Source organism: Phocoena phocoena, chromosome 1 (assembly GCF_963924675.1).
Source record: "Phocoena phocoena chromosome 1, mPhoPho1.1, whole genome shotgun sequence".
NCBI lineage: Eukaryota > Metazoa > Chordata > Mammalia > Artiodactyla > Phocoenidae > Phocoena > Phocoena phocoena.
Genome location: NC_089219.1, coordinates 38,925,956 through 38,949,938, shown reverse-complemented (window position 1 = coordinate 38,949,938; position 23,983 = coordinate 38,925,956). Strand labels below are relative to the sequence as shown.

The following is a 23,983-nucleotide window of genomic DNA, read 5'->3' as shown; positions in this document are numbered from 1 at the left end:
AATGGAAATAAATACAAAAGTACTTAATTATTTAAACTGTTATTTTAAAATTATTTTCACACCACACCATTTTTAAATGCCTACTTTTATCACCAAGTATAAATTTTTGAAAGACGGGTATGGATATGGAAAAGACTATGAAAAACAAGATGTGACCTACTTTCCCATTTACTATGTACAATTTTCAGAAAGCATTTTGCAACGGCTGTCCACAAAATTTTACAGCAGCTTCATTTTCCACTGCTTACTCTGGCTCCTGCTTGGAAGTCTATGCTTGCTGGATGCTCTCATCTGGTCTAGAGATTATAGCATATGGTAATATTGAATAAATGCAGAGACAAACAGTGCTAAACAACGGCAAACGCTCAGTGAAACACCAACAATACAGATTGCTCTGTACAGATTGCCTTGGCTGTATGAACAACATATACATTTAGAAACCCAGCTAGTAATTTAGAAATTAGTACACACACTGTTTGTTTCCTGACATTGAAGAGCTCAAATCTGCAAGCTTACGTTACATTACAATGGGTTTTGGCATATCACTTTTTTAAAAGAGAGACTAGTTGTAAATTGTAGAAGTGTACAAATGATATGTCTTTAAAAAATTACACAGAAAACAACCTTATCTGCAAAGTCCAAGGAGATAAGGAATTTAAATAAATATAATCATGTCAAATCTATATATGTCTATTTCTCATCCACATTCCATTTTTTAACATCCTCTATTTACCAGTTACTTTTTTATACTATATTTTTCTTAAGGATTTTGCTGAAGCTTTCCACTTACCACAGAGTTTCTACAACAAAAAAGCAACTATCACTTACACACTAGTTATTATGGTATTTAATTATAGCTAGACTTTAAAGAGCATGTTTTCAAAGCATTCTGCTGTCATTAAGTAGTCACTGATGCCAATTTTGAGGAAAGCAAGAATGGATATTTCCCAGGCTTAACCCAAACTTTTTCACATTCTCTGAAATTTCCTAGCAATTAAAATCTAGTGGGTCACTAATTACAGTCTTAAGACCAACATTTAAACCACAGCAAATTATAAACACTATAAACTATAATAGCTACAATTACAAGCCACTATTCAGCTAAAAATAGTAGTTTTCTAGTGACAAATGTATAAATTCAATTCATTTAGAGTAAACGTCTAAATTTTTTTACTTTCATTTTCTCCTTTAAGAAGTTGAAAAACAACTCAATAACTTCTGTGAATTAGACACTAAGATTTGGAGGGAGGAGAAATGCACCATATTCTCAACAAGTACAGAACAGCACTCTGTTACTACAGCTAAGCAAATGTTGACAATTTTACGGTATCAAATCTCAAATCATCTCGATAACTTCTCTCCCTTCTTAGCAATTCTCTTTCCTCCTTTCTAAATTTAGGTAATGTCATTCTATGTGAATAGAAACAACAACAAAAAGAATCAAAACCAAAACAATAGCAAAAAAAAGAGTTCAAGGTACAAATGATGTGTAAATGGCAAGTCCTTGGGGGCAGAGGAGATCCACATGCCAGGCACCTCCTCCTGTGAGTATGGCAATTAGAAAGTGCCACTGGACTGCTACTGAGCCTTGAGCTACATAGAGGGAACACAGCAGAGATAGCAGATACAAATATATTTTTAAAGCAACTGAATTAAAACTATTGGTGTCCTTTAAATAGCTGACACATCTATGAAGCATCTAAGACTAAGTTACTTTGCATTCCCCGTAAGATTAGTGAACCTTAAAAATCTAATTCTGATTATGTACTGTGAACAAGGCACCTTCAGCATAACACCTGGAAATGCTATCCGGAGCCATCCAGACTCACCAGTTTGGCACTGCTGCAAACAATGTCTTTAGAGCTTACAGCATCCCAGCAACACTTCACGTAAGGCTATCATTTATTTCAAAAGGCATTTCCAACAGAACTTTTTCTGATTACTTTGAGATGTCTGATAAGCACTTTCCAGTAACATTACCTGCCAGTCTTGGAGAACTTACTTTTGACTGTAAGAACTGCTGTACAGTGCCCAGATGCTTAAAATTGGTGAACTGTTTAGGGTTCCTTCCAGTTTTACCCACAGAGGGTTAGAAAAAGGATTTTTCTTAAAATCACCAATTTACAGAGGTTAGAAAGAAAGAAAGAAAGAAAGAAAGAAAGGAAGGGAGGGAGGGAAGGAGGGAGGAATGGGAGTGGATAGAGAGAGAGAAAGGGAAGGGGTAGGGAAAAGAGGAAGGAAGGAGGAAAGGAGGCATAGGAAGGAAAGAAGACAGTGGGAGAAAGGTTAAATATAATATCTGACTTAAACTGCTCGCTGATTTCCAATCTCATTTTTAGTCCACCCTCATTGTATTTCCAAATGTGTACATCACGTTTGACCATGCCTATTTAATTACAAATCTACATATTAACTATAAACTATGAAAGTTATAAACCAAGCTAAATCTTTTCTTAGGCAAAATCTTTAGCAGACAGACTCCAAATTAACATGAAGCATATTTCTTTCTCTAATTAAAGAGTGATAGTTTAAAAGCTTATATCCTGCAAAGGAGAAAAGAGGAGGGATATAATCCATTCAACTGCAGACAATTACAGCACAATTTTATTTTCCTCAATGTTTTGCTCTTCATGTAAGAAAACCTTAATTCAGGCAATACATCAAACTTTTTTTTTTTTTTTTTTTTTTTTTTGCGGTACGTGGGCCTCTTACTGTCGTGGCCTCTCCCATTGCGGAGCACAGGCTCCGGATGCGCAGGCTCAGCGGCCACGGCTCACAGGCCCAGCCGCTCCGCAGCATGTGGGATCTTCCCGGACCGGGGCACGAACCCACGTCCCCTGCATCAGCAGGCGGACTCTCAACCACTGCGCCACCAGGGAAGCCCGGAACTTATTTTAAATCCATAAATACTTATTAAGTCTCTATAAAGTGCCAGGCAATGTGCTAATTTGGGGAAATAAATAGGTTATATTCACAAAGGATGAAATAATGACTTACATATTTACAGTGACTTGAGCCCTACTATTAATTAATAAAGTCAATTTTTCATATTTGCATTAACTTTTCCTAAGGAATTCAGTCTTTACCAGCACTGTCTGCTTGGGGAAGAGGTGATTCTTCAGAGGCAATGACAAGAAGGTAGAACAATAAATAAAACTTAAAGAAAGGGTGATTTAGAAGCCATGAAATAGACTGTTTTCTCATTTGTGTAAGGCCTCACTATCCCTCTGACATTTTGCAGAAGACTTCTCAGAATACTGAGCATTTTAGCATCTGTTCTACATCCCAAATGGACCCTATAGCAACTGTGAATTGGAATTTTCACACTCCAATTTCATTCCAGTTGGTCATTTCCAGTATTTTTACTTCTTTTAATTCATCTCAGCCATTCTGAATCAATCCACATTCCCTATCACAGAAAGGGATGGAAAACAGTCAAAGATGAAGATGAGGCCCAGAAGCCTCCAGGGATTCCAGGAGCTCACAGGCAATAATTTGAAAATTTCCAACATTAATGGATAGGTACAGAGGTCTTGTTAATCTTAAGAAACACTCATCTCATCTTGTTAATTAAATAATCAGTTCTTTTTTTTTTTGCGGTACGCGGGCCTCTCACTGTTGTGGCCTCTCCCGTTGCGGAGCACAGGCTCTGGACGCGCAGGCTCAGTGGCCATGGCTCACGGGCCCAGGCGCTCCATGGCATGTGGGATCTTCCTGGACCGGGGCACGAACCCGTGTCCCCTGCATCGGCAGGCAGACCCCCAACCACTGCGCCACCAGGGAAGCCCTAAATAATCAATTCTTACAGTCACTGCAGAGCCTACAAGCAACACACTCATATCACTACAACACAAACGCTGTTGCAGGTGGTCTAAGAGCCTAGAATTCACAGTTAATTCCTGTGATAACACTCAGAGGATATACATCAAACCACTCAAATGAATCTCTAGCCTCTATTCACTTTATGAAAGAGAGGTTTCTTAAACACTAAGCAGTACAGTACCAACTGTACTTATTTTTTTTAAAAAAAGGTGAGTAACATTAAAATGAGAATATCATTTACCCAGGGAATACCAAAAGTAAGAAAGTCACCCTAAGAAATATAACTACTTGGGAATACAATCTGTAAAGAGCCTCACTACAAAATAACCACAACATTTTAACAGCTTGGGTTCTCTTTAAGAACTAGAATTTATTTGGATTTACCAATCAACACTTGAGAAAAATGTGCAAAGGATACCAAACACTGAATTCAGTAATATATGCAAACGTAAAATTTGAGCACTTGCAACATTATCAGACAAATATAGAAACGCATTTAGAGAAACACAGAGGCTTCAGCAAGGATCAGAAGAACATAAGAACCGTGCATGAAGTCACATACTTAGAACACCAAACTAATAATGTGAGATAAGGGTTTTTTTTTTTTTTTTTTTTTTTTGCGGTACACGGGCCTCTCACTGTTGTGGCCTCTCCCGTTGCGGAGCACAGGCTCCGGACGCGCAAGCTCAGCAGTCATGGCTCATGGGCCCAGCCACTACGCGGCATGTGGGATTTTCCTGGACCAGGGCACAAACCCGTGTCCCCCTGCATCGGTAGGCGGACTCCCAACCACTACGCCACCAGGGAAGCCCGAGATAAGGTTTTATAACTAAACTCTGTCACAATCCACTGTGACTCTAGGAAATTTATTTAACCTTTTTTAGACTTCAGTTTCTTCATTTGTAAAACAGAAATAATATCTATACTACCAGAAATCATATCTATACTACATTACACTATCAGCCACAGCCAAATATCATTATTAGCTGTTAAAACTAGGAGTATGAAGAACATACTCCTAAAAACATGGTCTACGCTACTAGATTCAAGACCTACTATGAGAGCACTCAGACGGGTCAGGGAGGAGTTAGACTAACTCATATAGGCTATTCCTGGAGCAAAGTCCAAGATAATCAGTGCCTAAACTACTAATTACATAGCAATAAAGGAGTGAAGTCAAAGAATAACTATAGAACAAGGAAAATATGATACATGAAAATGCAATTCACTATGAAAATACCCTCAAACACACAGGCTCCAAAAACTGGCATCACAGATGTATTTGAGTACATTAAAAATCTTATGAGAACAAGAATGCTTACTATCTTCTTATAAACAAACAGATCAATAGCCTTCCAACCAATTAGCAATGGCTAATTAGAAAATATACATTTTAAAAGATCCTATTCGAGTCAATTGTACCTCAATTTAAAAAATCCTATACAAAACAGTACTAAAAACTTAAATTTAGGGATAAATCTAAAACTAGTATATAAGAATTGTAAGAAGAAACTAGAAACACTTAAAATCAGTATCATAAAAAGAAGGCATTCTATGTTCCTGGATAGAAACATTCGATACTGTAAATATTTAAATTTTCCACAAATTAATCTATAAATTGATGGCATCCGCAATCAAACTTCACCTGGGATTATTTATTTTTTAATGAAACTTGATGAGTTGATTCTCAAGTTTATCAGGAAGGGTAAATGTGAGAGAATGACCAAATTCGAAAATAATATTAACAACTACAAATGGGAACGTGTCCTACCAGATGGCATAAAATATTATAAAGCTACAGTAATCAAAACAGCATGATACTGGTATAAAAATAGACAAACGGAAAAATGAAATTCAACAGAGTCCAGAAACAGACCCAAGTATAAATGGGAATTCAATAAGTGATAGAGTCATCATCTAAAAATCAATGGGGAAAAGATGAACTATTTAATAAATGATACTATGCAACTGGCTACCCATCTGAAAAAAAATTAGACTCTTGCATCAAATCATATGCAAAACTAAATTCCAGGTAAATTAGAGTTCTAAAACAATATAATATAAGCAAAAAACAAAAACAAAAACAAAACAACCCTAGGATAGTACCAGGGGAAAATAATCTTGAGATAGAGAAAGACACTCCAAAACAAGAACCAAAACAGCTAAGATTTATGTTTGACCACGTGAACAATAAAAACTTATCACAGATATAACCAAATGACAAGCAATAGCTTGGGAGAAAATATTTTCACCATACAAAGGTGATAGGGTAATATACGTTGTATACAAAGAGATCCTACTAACAAAGAAAATAGCTCAATACAAAAATGGGCAAAGAAAAAACAATTCAGAGAGAACAACAGATGCTCAACCTTACTGGTAATCATGAAAATGCAAATTAAAGCAACGTGATTTCATTTTTCACCCATCAGATTGGTTAAAATAAAGACATATCTGGCTATGGCAAGGGTGGGGGTGGGGAAGAACCAGCATCCTGACAGTTCGTGGGAGTGTAAATTGGTTCAGTCTTTTTAGAGGGCAATTTGGCAGAGTCTAACAAAATTTAAGTTTGCATACCCTTTGGCTCAGTAATTCCATTTCTAGGAGCTGTGCTACTGAAATAGTTGCACATGTGCACACAAAGACATATGTAAGGAATGTTTATGTCAGCATCATCTGTAAACAGAAAATCTAAATGTCCACAAATATATGAATAGTTAAATAGATTACTGTATATATTATGAATGGAGTTGAGCTATCTGCATGTTCTGAAATGGAAAGCTATCCAAGATACACTGTTAAGCAAAAAAATAACAATAGACAACGTTTGTGTGCGTGCATTTTTATCTGTGTATAAATACATCAAAAGAGGACCAGAAAGCCACACACAAAAACGTTGGTAGGTGATTACATAAGGAGAGTAGGCTGGGACTTCCCTGGCGGCGCAGTGGTTACGAATCCGCCTGCCAATGCAGGGGACACGGGTTCCATCCCTGGTCCGGGAAGATCCCACATGCAGCAGAGCAACTAAGCCCGTGCGCCACTACAGAGCTTGTGCTGTAGAGCTCACGATCTACAACTACTGAGCCTGTGTGCCACAACTCCTGAAACCCGTGCGCCTAGAGCCCATGCTCCACAACAAGAGAAGCCACTGCAATGAGAAGCCTGCGCACCGCAACGAAGAGTAGCCCCTGCTCACCGCAACTAGAGAAAGCCCATGCGCAGCAATGAAGACCCAATGCAGCCAAAAAAAAAAAAAAAAGAGTAGGCTAAGGTTAAGGAGAACTTTCACCTTACGTACTTTTGAATTGTTTGAATCTCAATGTACATGTATATAAACTTACTAAATTTTTAATTTAAAAAAGCATATATTCTATCCACACATCTCTAAATGGCAAATATCACAAAGACTGGGTTTTTTAAAATTTTAATTTAATTAATTAATTTATTTTTTATACAGCATCACAAAGTAAGATTGTTGATTTAAGTGTTTTATTAATATCAAATCCTAAGAGAACAGCAAAATGAACTGCCTCACATTAGGAATAAAAATCCTTACATAAAAAACATTGTCTAAGGGCTTCCCTGATGGCGCAGTGGTTAAGAAGCTGCCTGCCAATGCAGGGGACACGGGTTCGAGCCCTGGTCCAGGAAGATCCCACATGCCGCGGAGCAACTAAGCCCGTGTGCCACAACTACAGAGCCTGCGCTCTAGAGCCCGTGAGCCACAACTACTGAGCCTGCAATCCACAACTACTGAAGCCTGCGTGCCTAGAACCCGTGCTCTGCAACGAGAAGCCACCGCAATGAGAAGCCTGCACACCACAACAAAGAGTAGCCCCCACTCACTGCAACTAGAGAAAGCCTGCGCACAGTAACGAAGACCCAACACAGCCATAAATAAATAAATAAATAAATAAATAAAAGAATATACTCCATCAATAATGTGTGTAATGGAATGCTGTAAAAAAACATTATCTAAGTTCAAGAAAAAAGAAAAACAGTACCTGTACAATCACAAACTTATTTAAAATTTAAAACTAAATCACTGTAGAGAATAGCAGCAAAAATCAAGTCAAATGTTTAGATAAAAATTTCTCTGGAAAGTGATCCATTCCTTAAACAAAGGAGAAACAAAAGTATAATATAGCAACACTGAAACACACTGCATGGGCATGAAGTCAAGAGTTATAGAAAGAGACAGAAAACAGTCCAGTTTTATAGCCTAAAAACAGATGGAAATTTAGAGACATACTCAGTTGAGAGGATCCAAAAGGCACAGCAGCAAAAGTTTAAAAGGAAACATATTTCAGTGAAGCCTTACTCTAGACACTAGAGTTCAAAATTATAAGCAAGATGTTCTGGAAATGACACCTCCATGACAGACAATGTACCCACACTACTTCTAGTCTCCAGAATGACCCCTTGGAGCACTTTCAGAACTTTATTGTGCCAACCACTCTCAACTGACTTTTTTTAAAAAGAGAAAATTAATCTAGCTTAGACAACAAAGAATCATCTTCATTTTTAGTCCATCAACCTGTGCTAATAGGAGAAAGTGTGAGGAAAATCAATATTTGGCTTTAAAAAATAGCATATGTTTCCAAACTTTTTTGGTATAAAATTTACCTTCATGATTACATTTTTCTCAATCTAAAATTAAAGTCAGTCTAAGAATATACATTTTTGATGGTATAGCCATCATATCCTAGCCCAGCCTGGGATTCAACGTTGACCATAGACAACTGTACCCATTTATATAATGTAGAACAGGATATAAGGGATTACTGGTTCTTGATTAGAATCTAACTTCTTCACACAAAGGAAATGTCCTAAAAAGTGGTAAGCTTATGGGAAATTTTTATGGAAAGCTTTCTTTCCTGCCACGACTACACAACAGGAAGAATGCTGAAAACCATTTTGCAAAATGGACAACCTCTCCCTCCTCTCTAGCCTGACTTGACTTGGACCCAATTATGCCCTGGAATCAGTCAAGGAAGTATCAAGAATCTGTTGCTCCCACTCTTCCTTTCCATCTACCACTATCTCCTCTCTCTTCCACCCTCAACTCTCAGTCCCAGGCACAATACACTTACCAGTTATACCTTTTACAGTTCTGGCCTCACTTTATCAACCTTTTAATCTCTGCACCACAGGCAATAGAAAGCATACTGTATGTTCTAAAGTGCAAGATATGAGACCTCACCAAAATTTAAAACTTCTGTGCTTCCAAGGACACTACCAAGAAAATAAAAAGACAAGCCACAAGATGGGAGAAAATATTTACAAATCATGTATCTGGATAAGGGACTTGTACCAAAAATATATTTTTAAAACTTTACAACTTAGCAATAAAAAGATAAATAACCCAATTTTAAAAATTGCAAAAGACAGTTTTTTTAATGCAATATTCTGGGGGGAAAAAAAAAGGACAAAGGATTCAAACAGACATTTCTCCAAAGAAGATATTCAGATGGCCAGTATGGGAAAGTTCCTCATTAGTCATCAGGGAAATGCAAATCAAAACCATAATGAGATGCCAGTGCACCCTTCAGGATGGTTATTTAAAAAAAAAAAAGGACATGTGAGACAAGAAAGATGCTCACAGCATTAGTCATTAAGGAAACGCAAATCAAAACCACAATGCGATACCACTGCACACCTAGTAGGGTGGTTATAATCAAACAAACAAACATAAAATGGTAAGTGTTGGTGAGGATAAAGAAACCACATATCACGGGCAGAAATGTAAAATGGTACAGCTGCTGTGGAAAACAGTTTGGCAGCTCCTCAACAAGTCAGAATTATTATATGATCCAGCAATTTCACTCCCAGCTCTATACCCAAAAGACTCAAACAGATCCTTGTATGCCAGTGTTCATTGCAGCATTACTCACAACAGCGGAAAGGTGGAAGCAGCCCTTATCCAACAACAGGTGAATGCATAAACAAAATAATAAATACATACAATGAAACATTATTCAGCCATAAAAAGGAATGAAGTTCTGATACATGCTAACATGGATGAAACCTGAAAACATTACGCTAAGTGAAATAAGCCATTAAAAAAAAAGGACAAATGTATGATTCCACTTACATGAAGTACCTAAAATAGGCAATTCAGAGGCAAAAAGTAGATTAGAGGTTACTAGGAGCTGGGGGAAGGGAAGAATGGGAAATTATTGCCTAATAGAGTTTTTGTTTGGGGTGATGAAAACGTTTTAGAAATCGTGGTGATGGCCGCACAACGCTGTAAATGCAATTAATGCCACTGAACTGCGTACTTAAAGTGGTTAAAATTTCATGATATATTTTACCAAAATTAAAAAAATTAATAACAATATACCAAAAACACTGAATTCTATGCTTTTTAAATTTTATTTCTTTTTAATAATTTTATTTATTAATTTTTGGCTGTGTTGGGTCTTCACTGTTGAGTGCGGGCTTCCTGTAGTGTGGCAAGTGGGGGCTACTCTTCATTGCAGTGCGTGGGCTTCTCACGCACTGGTGGCTTCTCCTGTTGCGGAGCATGGGCTCTAGGCGCGTGGGCTTCAGTAGTTGTGGCACACGGGTTTCAGTAGTTGTGGCTCATGGGCTTCAGTAGTTGTGGCTCACAGGCTCTAGAGCTCAGGCTCAGTAGCTGTGGTGCACAGGCTTAGTTGCTCTGCAGCATGTAGGATCTTCCGAGATCAGGGCTCGAGCCCGTGTCCCCTGCATTGGCAGGCAGATTCCTAACCACTGTGCCACCAGCGAAGTCCCGAATTCTACACTTTAAATGGATGAGTTGTATGGTATATAAATTATATCTCCAAGTATTTTTTAAAAAACACAGAATACAACTTCTGAAAAGTCAGAAACAAAATTTCCAAAACAAGGAATCAATTAATTAAATAATGTATGTAATCTACAGAGTACAATATCATATAGATTATGTAGTAAAAGTGCATTTATTAACATGGTGATATGTTTGTGATATTATAAGTAAAAAGCAGGTTTCCAGAGTATGAGCCTACTAAAAAAAAAAAAAAAAAATCTCTGGAAAAATATGTCCCGAAATATTGATTAATGGTGGTTTTCTCTGGATGGTAAGATTACTGATAATTTTTACACCCTTCTTTTTACTCATCTGTGTTTTCTAATTTTTCTATAATGTATGTGTACTACTTATATAATTAAAAAGTAACCAAAAGTGGGGCTTCTCTGGTGGTGCAGTGGTTAAGACTCTGCACTCCCAATGCAGGGGGCCCAGGTTCAATCCCTGGTCAGGGAACTGGATCCTACATGCATGTCGCAACGAAGAGTTCACATGCCACAACTAAGGAGCCCATGAGCCGCACTAAGACCCGGTGCAACCAAATAAATAAATATTTTTTTTAAAAAGTAACCAAAAGTAAAAGTATGCATATTTTTAATAACAGGACAGGTAGGGTACATATTCAGGCTTAACTTATGAAACTTATCCAATCATTAGGTCATTAGCTCCATCTGGCAACTAGTAACCTATTTTGAATATAAAGAGCATGTATACTATAAACTTTTCCTTAAATCCACTTGCCCTTTCTAGGATTTTTAAATCTAAGTTAACTCCAAACATTTTCTCTAAGTAGAAAGACCTTTCATATATGATAGACTCTAAAATACCATCCTGGGTTTTTAAAAATCTGTAAACTGATTAGTGTGGGTAATCATTTCCTTATGCTGTAGTAAACAATGGGAATACAATGCTCCCCAAAACTACTTTAATCTAAATTACTCTTTGATCTCTTCACTGTAGATCTTTTCTAAAATAATGCTCGCCTTTACGAATTTACTGAGTGCCACGTACTGCGCTGAACACTGTAGAAGCATTATGCTGTTTCATCTTTATAACAATCTAGTGAAGTTGTCATTATTATCATCAGTTTACAGATGAAGATAACAGAATCAGAAAAGTTAAGCAACATAGCCACAGGTGTTAGACTGAGATGTGAACCAACAACTGACTTCAAAGTCTACATTGTTTCTACTACTACGCTATATTGTAAGGAAGTTGGCTCCAATGTCCCATTTCTTAAATACTTTTAATTTAAAAAAATTCACACACAATTGTTCTACTTCAAAAAACTACTCCTTTTCCTGCCTTTACACGTTCTTTGTTATCACTCTGAAGTTCTATGTAAACATGAAATACAGTGGGAATTTATTAAATACAATTCCTTGGTGCTCCCATTCATCCAGCATAGAATGGCAAAGAAGATACACATATTCATAATGATTGGATAACATGCCTCTTGAATGTGACTACACAGGATTACAACACTATCTAACAATGAAGTCTCAGTATACAGAACTGTTGTAGGGCTGGCAAGACCACCTATTTCCATACCTCTCATTTTATGAAAGGGGAAACTGAGATAAGCTGACTTGCTAGTTAGCAGACAGGAAACTGGCACTCAGGTCTCCTGACTCTCAGTGACGATTATTCCACAGTGGGCCTCTGAGGTAATTCCTAGGTGACAGACATGGAAATACAGAGTCTTGCCATCAAGCTACTATGGCCTTCTCATGACAGAATCTGCCGGTGGAAATTAAAAAGGAGACTCCAAGTTCATGGACTTTATCATTTTGTTGTATCCTAGCATGGAGAGAAGATCAGGAACTTTATCCACACACAGAGCCAGGCATATCTGACCCATCATTCAGCCAGATTCTGACCATCCTTCGTTTGCTTCGTTCTTGCCTTTCTCCACCTGTGACACCATTTCCATTTCCACTTGCCTCACCCAACAATCATTAAATAAGTAGCAAATAAAAATTTCCAGTTTAAAAACCTAAATTAACCATCAAGTCAATTCCCAATTACATAATATCAATAAAACATCTTCTGGACTGTCTCTTTACTCCCAGTAGACACCAAGAGAACAGAAATTCATGTTATTATCTACCTTATTATACCTAAAGTCTTATACGTTAAACACATAGAACTTTTCAGTGGCAAACATCAATGACTAATACATCATGGAAATTCCAAACACAAAGTGAGCAAAGAAGCAGTCTTTTGTAGAGCCCCAAACTAAGCATATTCAATTGATTGTTGGTATAGAATATACCCTAATGATAAATGGAACCAACTTACCGGTCTTCTGAAGATAACTGATGGAAACCAAGCATGGAACATGTGGTTTTTTTGGGATCCAGTTCCTCAAAGTGAAAGTTTCTAAGAATGGTACGTAATAACTGGGGCTTCTTCCTTTACCAAAGTGCTGTTTGGTTAGCTTTGTTCACCAGCAGCAGGAAACTGTCAGCAAACAGTATATTCAGCCACACCTGTTCTCTATTAAGTTCTAAATGCTCTTATCATATGTTCAGTCTATAAAAATGTCCTTAATTTAACTGAAATGTTAGAATAAATACATTCTCATATGCCAACTGGGCTAAAAGTACTAGCTTTAAGGTTAGCAAGAGTCAGTGTGATCAAGCTAACATGACACGAAGAGTAAGATGGTTATCCCGTCTCCACCTTTTCTCTCTTATCTAGTCTGAAAGTCCCACTACTAGAGTGGTTTCTCTGAAATGCTCTCAATTTCAATTCAGAAGGACAACCATTAAAATACTGTACTCCTAAGTGACTCTCCTCACGTGACCACAGTCCTCTCCTATTAGCATCTTAACTAGGATGTGGTGTTTAATCGATTACCATCACTAAAACTTTAATCCAAAGGATGTAAATCAAGTAGATTTCAATGGGAGTAAGGATAAGGGGAAGAACTGACATTGAAGAGGTGTTCTGAGCTAGGGCAGACTTAGGTAGAGGTGTCTAATTTTGATGGGGGTGGAAAATATACATTCATTCAGAGAAACTCCTCCCAGGACTTCCCTGGTGGTGCAGTGGTTAAGAACTCCCCTGCCAATGCAGGGGACACGGGTTCGAGCCCTGGTCCGGTAAGATCCCACATGCCACGGAGCAACTAAGCCCGTGCGCCACAACTACTGAGCCTGCACTCTAGAGCCTGTGAGCCACAACTACTGAGCCTGTGTGCCACAACTACTGAAGCCTGTGAGCCTAGAGCCCATGCTCCGCAACAAGAGAAACCACCGAAATGAGAAGCCCACACACCACAATGAAGAGCAGCTCCCGCTTGCCGCAACTGGAGAAAGCCTTTGCGCCGAAGACCCAACAGAGCCATAAATAAATAAATAAATAAATAAAACGTACTAAAAAAAAGAGAGGAACCCCTCCCAGCACAGCACACTCATGTAGTTGGATACATATATATAATCTCTAATATTTGTATATTTATTAATATATAATTTTATTATTTTTTAATGTATGACTGAGCTGGCCAAAAATTAAAGGAGTAACTCAAATTCAGATAAATCAAGAAAGCACAAATCCAGAAGAGCGCGAGAGTGCTGGAGCTATGGCTGCCCTGGGGACTTTCCCATCCCCAAATCACAGGTGGCTAGAGCCCCTGTGGGGGCTCCCCAGAGAGGGGAAATGAGACAAAGATTGAGACCTAAATAGGATTGGAGGTCAGATCAACGAGCTCCACATAAAGTCAGGACCTCTCAAGGATGATACCCTAGGTGCTTGAACTAGGAAAAAAGAACCTACCATGTAAAGAGTACAGCAAAATTTCCTAACCACAAGCCCATACTGATTAAAGAACCTTCTGAAGGATATACTTCAAGAAAGAAAATGATCTCAGAAGGAAGATCTGAGGTGCAAAAATAAATGGTCAGTAAAGAAAATGGTATGTATGTAAGTTATTCTAAACAAACATTTGTTAAAAAACATTAACAGGTCATTTGCGGGGATTAAAAAAAAGTCAATATAGAATTAAAATCCTAAAAAAAAGAATAGGACAGAAAATAGAGTTGTGTCCTAAGGTATTTGTATTGTTTGGGGGAGAGTAAAAATATTAATATTAGACTTAAGTTAAATAATATGTGTGCTTAAAATTTCTAGGGTAACCACTAAAAACAGATCGTACAGCTTCCAAAGTACGAAGGAATAAATCAGGAAGGAAAAAAATCTTAAGTCAAAAGGGCAGGCAAAATTAACACAGAAAAAGTACGATGATGATGATAATAATAAAAATAATAGTTAACATTTATATAGGAATTATCACATGCCAGGCACTGCTCTAAGTACTTTACATACATTAGCTCATTTAGTCCTCACAACACCCCTCTGAGTTAGATACTATGTATTATTGTTCCCATTTTACAGATGAGGAAATTGAGGCATAGAGAAACTAAACCTTTGCTAAGATCTCACACATAGTAGGTGTTACGATAAGATTCAAACCCAGACAGTCTAACTCTGGAGTCTGAACTCTACATACTGCCTAGTAGACAATACACTGGTATGACACTTTGACATTTGTTCATATCCTTGCAAATCAATTTTTCTTCAGTCTACTGACTAAGAATGACCGCCGAAGTGCAGCTACTGACGCTGCTCAAGATATTTCTTTCATTGACTATTTATAGATAAGCACAGAATAGGCAAGGAGAGAGATGCTAACATATATGAAGTGGCAAACACAAAGTAGGCACTGTGCCAGACATTTTATTACATGGATTCTCTTGGCTAATCCTCATAATCACCCTGTAAAGTAGATTAATATCCCAAATTTTTAGGGGAGAAAACCAAAGAGCCAAAAATTTAAATAACTCACTAAATGGCAGAAATCCAGGTATGACTGGCTTCAAAATCTACTTACCAAATGTTTATTCAGCATCAATTTATGCCAGACATTGTACTAGACACTGAAGATATAAGAGTAAATATAGAAATCTAAGGTTCTCATCCTTATGGAGCTTACGGTGTAATGAGGGAGACAATCCAATAACCATGAAATTAAACGTGAACTGCAAACATAAATGTTATAAATGACAACAGAATTAAAAACTGAAAGGACAAAAGAATAACAAACTGACAGATGTTTTGAAGTGCTTTGAGATCACATAATAGAGAAATCTGACCTAGTCTAAAAATGTGAGGGCCAGTTTCACTGAGGAAATCATTTTTAGCTCATGGTTCCCAAACTGAATGCCAAAGTACCCTGGAGCACTGCAGCGAATTCACAAGAGTGCCCTGGGTTTACATTTTTAAGGGAAACAGAGCAACACTGTTAGATATCATGTGAACTATCAGCTCAGGGTAGTTCACAATTTCAACTTTAGATCACGCACATTCTTTTCGAAGACACATCTTTGTGACGCTGACTTTTTGGTGGGCAGTTGCTGTGATAAAAATAAGTACCACGTGAAAATTAATGTGGAAAATAAAATGAGTATGGAAGCGTCTAACCTGATTCCAAGGTTATGAGAAACTGGGCAGTGCCAACAGGCATTTACATCCAATTAGAAGTGACTGGGGTTACATAAGAATGAAATAAAGTTGCTACTTCTTCCTTTAATGTATATGTACTGTTTCTTCAAACAGCTACTAAGTTGTTAGAAAATACTTATAAAGTATTGTTTGGATCCAGTTACTCAATAAATACAACTGTTAGATACTTATTTTGGACTAAAGTGTTTGTGAAAAAAAATACTGACACACTAAAGGGACCATGAACTGAGAATGTTTGGGAATCCCTGTATTAAGCTAAGATCTTAAGGATAAGTAGGCACCTCAAACACCATGCAGTAGAATGAACAGGAGCAAAAGACAGGCTCCCCATCCTTGAAGACATTACAATCTAGTTAGGGAGGCAAATCTAAAAGATAAACAGTTTTGTTTTTTGTTTTGGCCACGTTGCACGGCTTGAGGGATCTCAGTTCCCTGACCAGGGATGGAACCCAGGCCATGGCAGTGAAAGCCCAGAATCCTAACCACTAGGCCACCAGGGAACTCCTGATAAACAATTTTAAAACAATTTAATGTTAAACTTTAATATTTGCAAAAATCATATCTTTTCTCATGAAATTCTATTAAGTATGTGTCTTATCTCTACTCTAAATTGAGAACCTCTAGAAGGCAGTACCCCCCAACACAGAGCAAATAGTTTGCATTTAGGGAAGTGTTTTCTGGGTCAATCTCACTTGCGTCCGTTTACTCTCCTTAGCCTTTTCTCAGAATTGAAACCTCCAACTACCCTATGCAAGGGTCACTCTGCTTTAAGTGTTCTCCACTCCCCCACATCTCCTGGCTGCTTCTTTCCTACTGTCCTTCTAAATACAGCTCATACATATCACTGCCCCCCAGGAAGCCTTCCCTGACCCACTGAGCTGTAACTTAAACGTCCCTTATCTAAATGGTCTGTGTGTATATTTCTGTCATAGAACTTATCACTCTGTCCTGTCACAGTCACTGTTTAACGTCTATATCTCACAACTCACTGTAAACTTTTGACATTAGGGTCTGTGTCTTATTCACCTTAGCAATTATCACGGTGCCTAGCTCTCAAAGAATGTTTTCTGAATAAATGACAAGTAAAGGGAAATTTTTTTTTAAGTCTAATCATGCCTTTCACCTTAATGGACTTCTTGGAAAAAATGAGTAATTTACTCAGAAAAACTTTGAAGAAGAGATTACCAGATTTGAAAAAATTAAAATGATTGATAATCATCCAGTGCTAGTAAAAAAAAAAAGCATACAACTGCTGATAGAAATGTAAGTATAATGTTTTTGAAAAGTAATCAAACAATTATCAATTAAAATTAAAAACGCACTTATCTTCTGACTTAGCAATCCCACTTTTAGGAATTTTGCTTGCAAGAATAAAAGCATCCATATGCAATATTATATTTACAAGGAAATTTATTGAAGCACTGTTTGCAATAGCAGAATAATTTCCTGAAAACTACCCTGGATGTCCATCAATGGGGGGAATGGTACAACTGTGCTATGGTAACATCCATATTATGGACTATTCTGCAGCTACTAATAAAAATAAGTTAAGTCTATGTGTAGAGGCCTGAGAGGGCCATGATACATTCAGTAAAAAAAAAACCAGAACAGTCCCATTTGGAGGTTAAAAAGGTAACTATATGCACTTTTATTTGTAAAAATATTGAGAAAGAGTTAATACCAGACAGTTAATACTGGTGACCTCAGGGTTAGAGGTCACCAACAAATATGTATTACTACTGTAACTTAAAATGGAAAGAAAAAAATGAAGGTTTCAAAAGTAAGAATAGTAAATAATCTGAACATATTCTCCCCTCCTCCAAATTCTTAACAACAACAAAAATCCCACATTATCATTACCTTAATGAAAGGGTGGTGCTTCAGGAGAGTCGAGGATTCTGTGGACTCTCTTTTACAGATAATTTAAACTTTCCTTTAAAAAAAACAAAAAACCTATCTCTTACTCCAGCCCATCCCACCAAAAGGAGAAAGGCTGTTCTGAAGCAAGCTTAATGTCCAGTGGATCTTCCTATCTCGTTTCTTTAATGAGTGGTAGTCTGCTTTAGGGATTTGTAATCAGGAGCTTAAAAGTTTTAGAATGCTCATCAGATTTTTACAACTATACCATTTATTCACTGAGAGTAAACTGAAGTGTTACATGAGAAATCAGAGTAAGACAGAGGTTTCATTCAAATACTTCTGGTCCTGAAGTTGGGAGTACTAACTGCTCCTTGGGCGCCCCCTGGAGACCGAATTTTAAATTTTTTTACATCTTCAGGACAAACTGGTGCGCTATATATTCATTCAAAGAATACTTAGTAAGCACCTGTACGTCAGGCACAATGTTCAACACTAGAGACAAAAAGATAAATAAAATCAAATTTCTGATTTCTACATACTTAAAGTCAGTATCACCCAAAACTTTCTAAGCATAGCAGGTAGGGTACAATGTCTAAGTTACCCATACAGGTCCTGGAGGAAGTTAAAACACAAGATGATAAAAATGCTTCTGGGGTGCTACCGAAAGCAATTTGGCATGGATATAAACTTTAGCATAACTGTTCATTTAAGGAGAATGTTCACCATCTTTAAAAGAGAGTAGGTTTAAATATCCCAGCTAACACATGCAAAACTGTGGTTGTTATTTTCAGACAAGTTTAGGTTATGGCACGATAATTTTTCTTGGGCCAAAACTACAAATAAAGCTTAATTTAAAAAATTCAAAAATGACACAGTATCTTCCATCATGATTTTTTAGTCACAAGTTATTCCACAATAATAACTCCGCTCTGAGCACTTGACTCCTGATTGCACTGCTTTAGAAAATGGCTAATTTTCAAAAACAAATTTGAGTGTGAGGAGACAGACTTAAAAATTAGTTAGAAAATAAAACTGAAAAAGATCAGTTCAACTAAATGGGCAAAATTCAATCTCAAAGCCTCCCTCAAACCTTTCCTTTCCAGTTCACAACACTTTCAGAAGATGCTGCATCAGATTTGCCTTTTCTTCCTCAAGGTCTGGGAGAGCAAGTAGTACAGGTAGAATTCACAGTTAGAAAAAAAAAAAAAAACAAGCAACAGCTTCCCTGTGGTGACACCCTCAACCATAACTGCAATGTCCCAGGATATTAGAGGGCCAGATATTCTCAGGTTCTGTAGCAAGGGTCCAAAGATGTACTTCTGGTGGCCTGAGTTGGAAATTAATGTAATCTTCCCAAAGAAACAATTTTGTTTCAGCCACATTTCAGGTACCCTGTTAGCTAAATTAGTAATGGCATGATAGTTGGGGAATTTAACCTTGATTTATATAACGTTTCCCCTACAGAAAAAAATTAGCTCCAAAAATTACAATCGTTTGGGATTCAGCTTACATTTGCCTGTATAATAAAACACTGAGTAAAAATGCAAGAGACTCACAAAAGAAACAAAACAAAAAATCCTCTGACTTAACTGACCATAGACATTCCATTGTTTAATCCACTAGAAGACAGCAACTGCTGAATTATAAGCTATTTGGAATTGTAAGAAAACAGTTGAATTTAAGCTCATATAAGTGTTGAAATCTTAAAGAATAAGATAATACATTATAGAACATATCTCATCATGGAAACCTTATAATTCTTAATTAACAGGTTTAAAATATTATCCACCATTATCAAACAGAGTAAAGAATAAATACTAATTACAGAATGTGGAGATTATTTTTAACCCATTGGAGTAATATGGGTATTATCAGTTTGGGTGTGAACACTTAAAAGTCACATTATGATTCAAAAACAAAATATTTAAATACATTCCAATACATCAGTCATAAACCAATTTATTTATTTATTTATTTATTTTGCGGTACACGGGCTGCGGCCTCTCCCGTTGCGGAGCACAGGCTCCGGACGCGCAGGCCCAGCAGCCACAGCTCACGGGCCCAGCCACTCTGCGGCACGTGGGATCCTCCCGGACCGGGGCGCGGACCCCCAACCACTGCGCCACCAGGGAAGCCCCATAAACCAATTTTTAAAAAGTAAAACTACAGTGCACTTCAAAGTAAAAACAACCAACCTCATAAATGAAGAACAGGAACTCTAAAACAGAGGAAAAAATTATTTGCATCTATGCATGCCAGATATTTTACCTCATTTCATATTCATAAATACCATACCAGACAGGTGTTATTTCTTCCTTCTTACAGAGGAACCCAAGGTAAAACAACTTCTCTGGGATTAAAGAGATAGTAAATGGAACAGTTAGGGTTTGAACCCATATCTGTTTGACTCTAGTAAAGTCTTTTCCCCCTCAGAATGGGAGAAAATATTAGTGACCGACAACAGATTCATCTCCAAAATATAAAAACAGCTCCTGCAGCTCAATATTAAAAAAACAAACAACCCAATCAAAAAATGGGCGGATGATCTAAATAGACGTTTCTCCGAAGAAGACATACAGATGGCTAAAAAGCATCATTACATCATTGCTAATTATTAGAAAAATGCAAAATAAAACTACAGTGAGGTATCACCTCACACACATCAGAATGGCCATCATCAAAAAATCCACAAACAGGGCTTCCCTGGTGGCGCAGTGGTTGAGAGTCCGCCTGTCACGGGTTCGTGCCCCGGTCCGGGAAGATCCCACATGCTGCGGAGCAGCTGGGCCCGTGAGCCATGGCCGCTGAGCCTGCGCCTCCAGAGCCTGTGCTCTGCAACGGGAGAGGCCACAACAGTGAGAGGCCTGCGTACCACAAAAAAAAAATCCACAAACAATAAAGGCTGGAGAAGGTATGGAGAAAAGGGAACCCTCCCACACTGTTGGTGGGAATGTAAATTGGTACAGCAGCTATGGAGAACAGTATGAAGGTTCCTTAAAAAACTAAAAACAGAGCTACCATGTGATCTAGCAATCCCACTCCTGGGCATGTATCTAGAGATAACCATGATTCAAAAAGATACATGCACCCCAATGTTCATTGCAGTGCTATTTACAATAGCCAGGACATGGGAGCAACCTAAATGTCCTTGACAGAGGAATGGATAAAGATGTGGTTTATATATACAACGGAATATTACTCAGCCATAACAAAGAACGAAATAATGCCATTTGTAGCAACATGGATGGACCTAGAGATTGTCATCATGAGTAAACAAAGTCAGGCAGAGAAAGACAAGTATCATATATCTCTTACATGTGGAATCTATAAAATGGTACAAATGGACTTATCTGTAAAACAGAAATAGAGTCACAGATGTAGAAAACAAGCTTATGGTTACGGGGGCGGGGGAAGGGAGGGGGAGGGATAAATTAGGATATTGGGATTGACATTTACACACTACTGTGTATAGAACAGATAACTAATAGGGACCTACTGTATAGTACAAGGAACTTTACTCAATACTGTGATGGCCTATATGGGAAAAGAATCTAAAATAGAGTGGATATACGTACATGTATAACTTATTCACTTTGCTGTACACCTAAAACCGATACAACATTGTAAATCAACTATACTTCAATAAAAATAAAAAACAAACAAAAATAAAGTCTTTTCTCCTTCCCCTACTATGCTATTTACATGTAAGAGGTTTCATATATACAACAAAAACCTGAAACCATCCAATTGTCATGTCTTTTAAAAAGTGAAAAGAACGAACAAAAATAAGGAGAAAAATATTTATGTATCTTTTGGTTGAATTAGCTCCACTTATAGTCTTACAAATGATCAACAATTATAAATACAGCTGTAAAACACATAATGAAGATTTTACCATCCGACTTTTTCTGGATGCTCTTTAGAGAATAAAATATAGGACAGGAGTGGGTTGTATGAACCTGGGAGAGGAGTAAAATCCCAAAGCTAATAAAAGCCATATCCTGGAAAAGAGGAGGAAACTATTTTAGAAGTTCTGGGTCAAAACTTTTGCTGGTCACCGAGTTTCACAAGGATTCTTTGGTGTTTTACAGCACTACTGGTCTGCTCTTCTGTTTCTAGATATCTTCTGTTTTCCTTCTCTCCCAAGCATTCCCCAGATTCTCCAATAAGCCTTTCACCCACACTGCAGCTAACCATGTATCTGTTCGAAAATTGTTAACGGAATTGAAGCATTAACCTTACCACGCTTTGGGGGAAAAAAGTAACACCATTTTAGACTTGGGAGGCATTTCATATTGAGTTTAAATCTGTGTGCACAGCCTCTACTGTTCTAGTGGGGGCAACCGAGACTCGGAGAGAGGAAGTGACTTGGCCATGGACTCAGTGTAAGTTGGCAGCCGGGCCAGAGGTTGAAGTTTGATCTCATACTCCACGGCTCTTTCCAACCACACCAACCCGGGCTGAGCCTCAGGGCTGGTACTGACTTGGACGGGTTCAGAACACCTAAAGTAACGCCCTGTCGCCCGCGTCTCCTTTCTAGGATAAAGACCAATTAGTAGACGGTTCAGAGTTTAGCGGGCCTGCAGGAATGGGCGTGGTGGAAAAACCGGTCTCCCCTTCAGGCAGCGCTGGGCTCATCCAGCCTCTAACCCAAATCGACGCTGCTGCCGCCTCCGGCCGCCCCACAACCAGCGACACACTGACCTCTGCGCGCTGGGGGCCCCGGAAGCGGACCCTCCCGGGATCCCTCTCCCAGCCCACTCTCGAGACGAACTTGGTCCCCAAAATGTAAGAAAAGAGGGGCGCAGGAACAAAGCAATCCCAAGCGGTCCCCCTCCTTTCTGGGTCCCCCCGAGGCGGGCGGACGTGGACCACCAGTTCCGACATGCCGCGCGCCGGCGGACCCTCGAACCACTGCCACGCCGACGGTGCGCCGGTCGCCGGGACTCGTAGTCCGCGGCTCCGGGGCGGTGGGGGGTGGGTGGGGTGGGGTGGGGCGCGTGGGGGAGGCGCGGACAGACGCGCGCTGCGGGACTGGCCGGCCCGGCGTCCGGTCAAGCACAGGGAGCCGCCGGCTGCCCGGGCCTCACCTCGACGATGCGGGCGCACTGGGTCCCCTTGCCGGCGCCGGGACCGCCAAGGACGAACACGACCTGCGGCCTCATGAGGCGGTGCGGGCAGAGGAAAAGCGGCCGGCCGGTCAGCAGCGGGAAGCTAAGGCCTAGGACGTACAGCAGCCGGCGGCCGCAACGGCGAAGCATGCACCGTGGCTCGGTAGGACGCTGATGCAGCTGACAGCGGCCGGTCAGGCGTTGGAGCGGGAGCGGGGCACGGAAAAGGGGGCGGGCCGAGCCGGCGCCAGCCGCGGTCCAGCCGCCGTGGCTGCCGAGGCGTCCGCGCCGCGGCCGGAAGGGGCGGGCTTCCGCTGCTCTCTCGTTAGCCGCGCCCCTACGTCCCCCACGCCGGGCCGCGCTCGCGTCCTCCCCGCCCCTCTGCTGGCTCATTGATTCTTTCGGTCCGCGGGTCTTTTATCCTGAGCCTCCTGGTGTCGGGCCTGTGCTGGCGTAAGGGATGTGACCCACGGGAGAGCAAAGCCCATTGTCCCTGCTCGCAAGTTTAAATTCCAGGGGCCAGGCAGCCGACTTGAACAAGTCGACACACGAATAAATAAATGCAAATAGCAATATCGGCTTTGAAGGAACCAAAAGGAGGAATAACAAGAGATGAATGTAATTTGGGTAAGGTAGTCAGACCTCTGAAGAGGTGACATAGAAGCCAAGGCATAAGGATAGCAAAGAGCAAAACTAGGCAAAGACTGGGATAGAGTGTCCCACAAAGAGAGAAAAGGCGAGTGCAAAAAACCTAAAACTTTCAACTGTTAGAGCAATTGAAAGGCCAGTGAGATCAGAGTTGTGTGAAACGAAGGAGGGAATGAAAGGTGGGAGAGTTTGGCCGACGGCA

General features: G+C 39.2%; 1 protein-coding gene across 2 annotated transcripts in view; it reads right to left on the bottom strand.

Moving 5' to 3' along the window:
* CMPK1 (cytidine/uridine monophosphate kinase 1) overlaps window positions 1–23,427 on the bottom strand; it is a 33,417-nt gene extending 9,990 nt beyond the window's left edge. The window contains exon 1 of one of the 2 annotated variants that reach the window (XM_065882961.1): window positions 23,113–23,427. In XM_065882961.1, the coding sequence (XP_065739033.1) occupies window positions 23,113–23,283 (171 nt within the window). In that variant the 5' untranslated portion in view covers window positions 23,284–23,427. The remainder of the gene's footprint in view (window positions 1–23,112) is intronic. The other variant, XM_065882967.1, reaches the window with a different exon arrangement.
* Window positions 23,428–23,983: the final 556 nt, after the last annotated feature.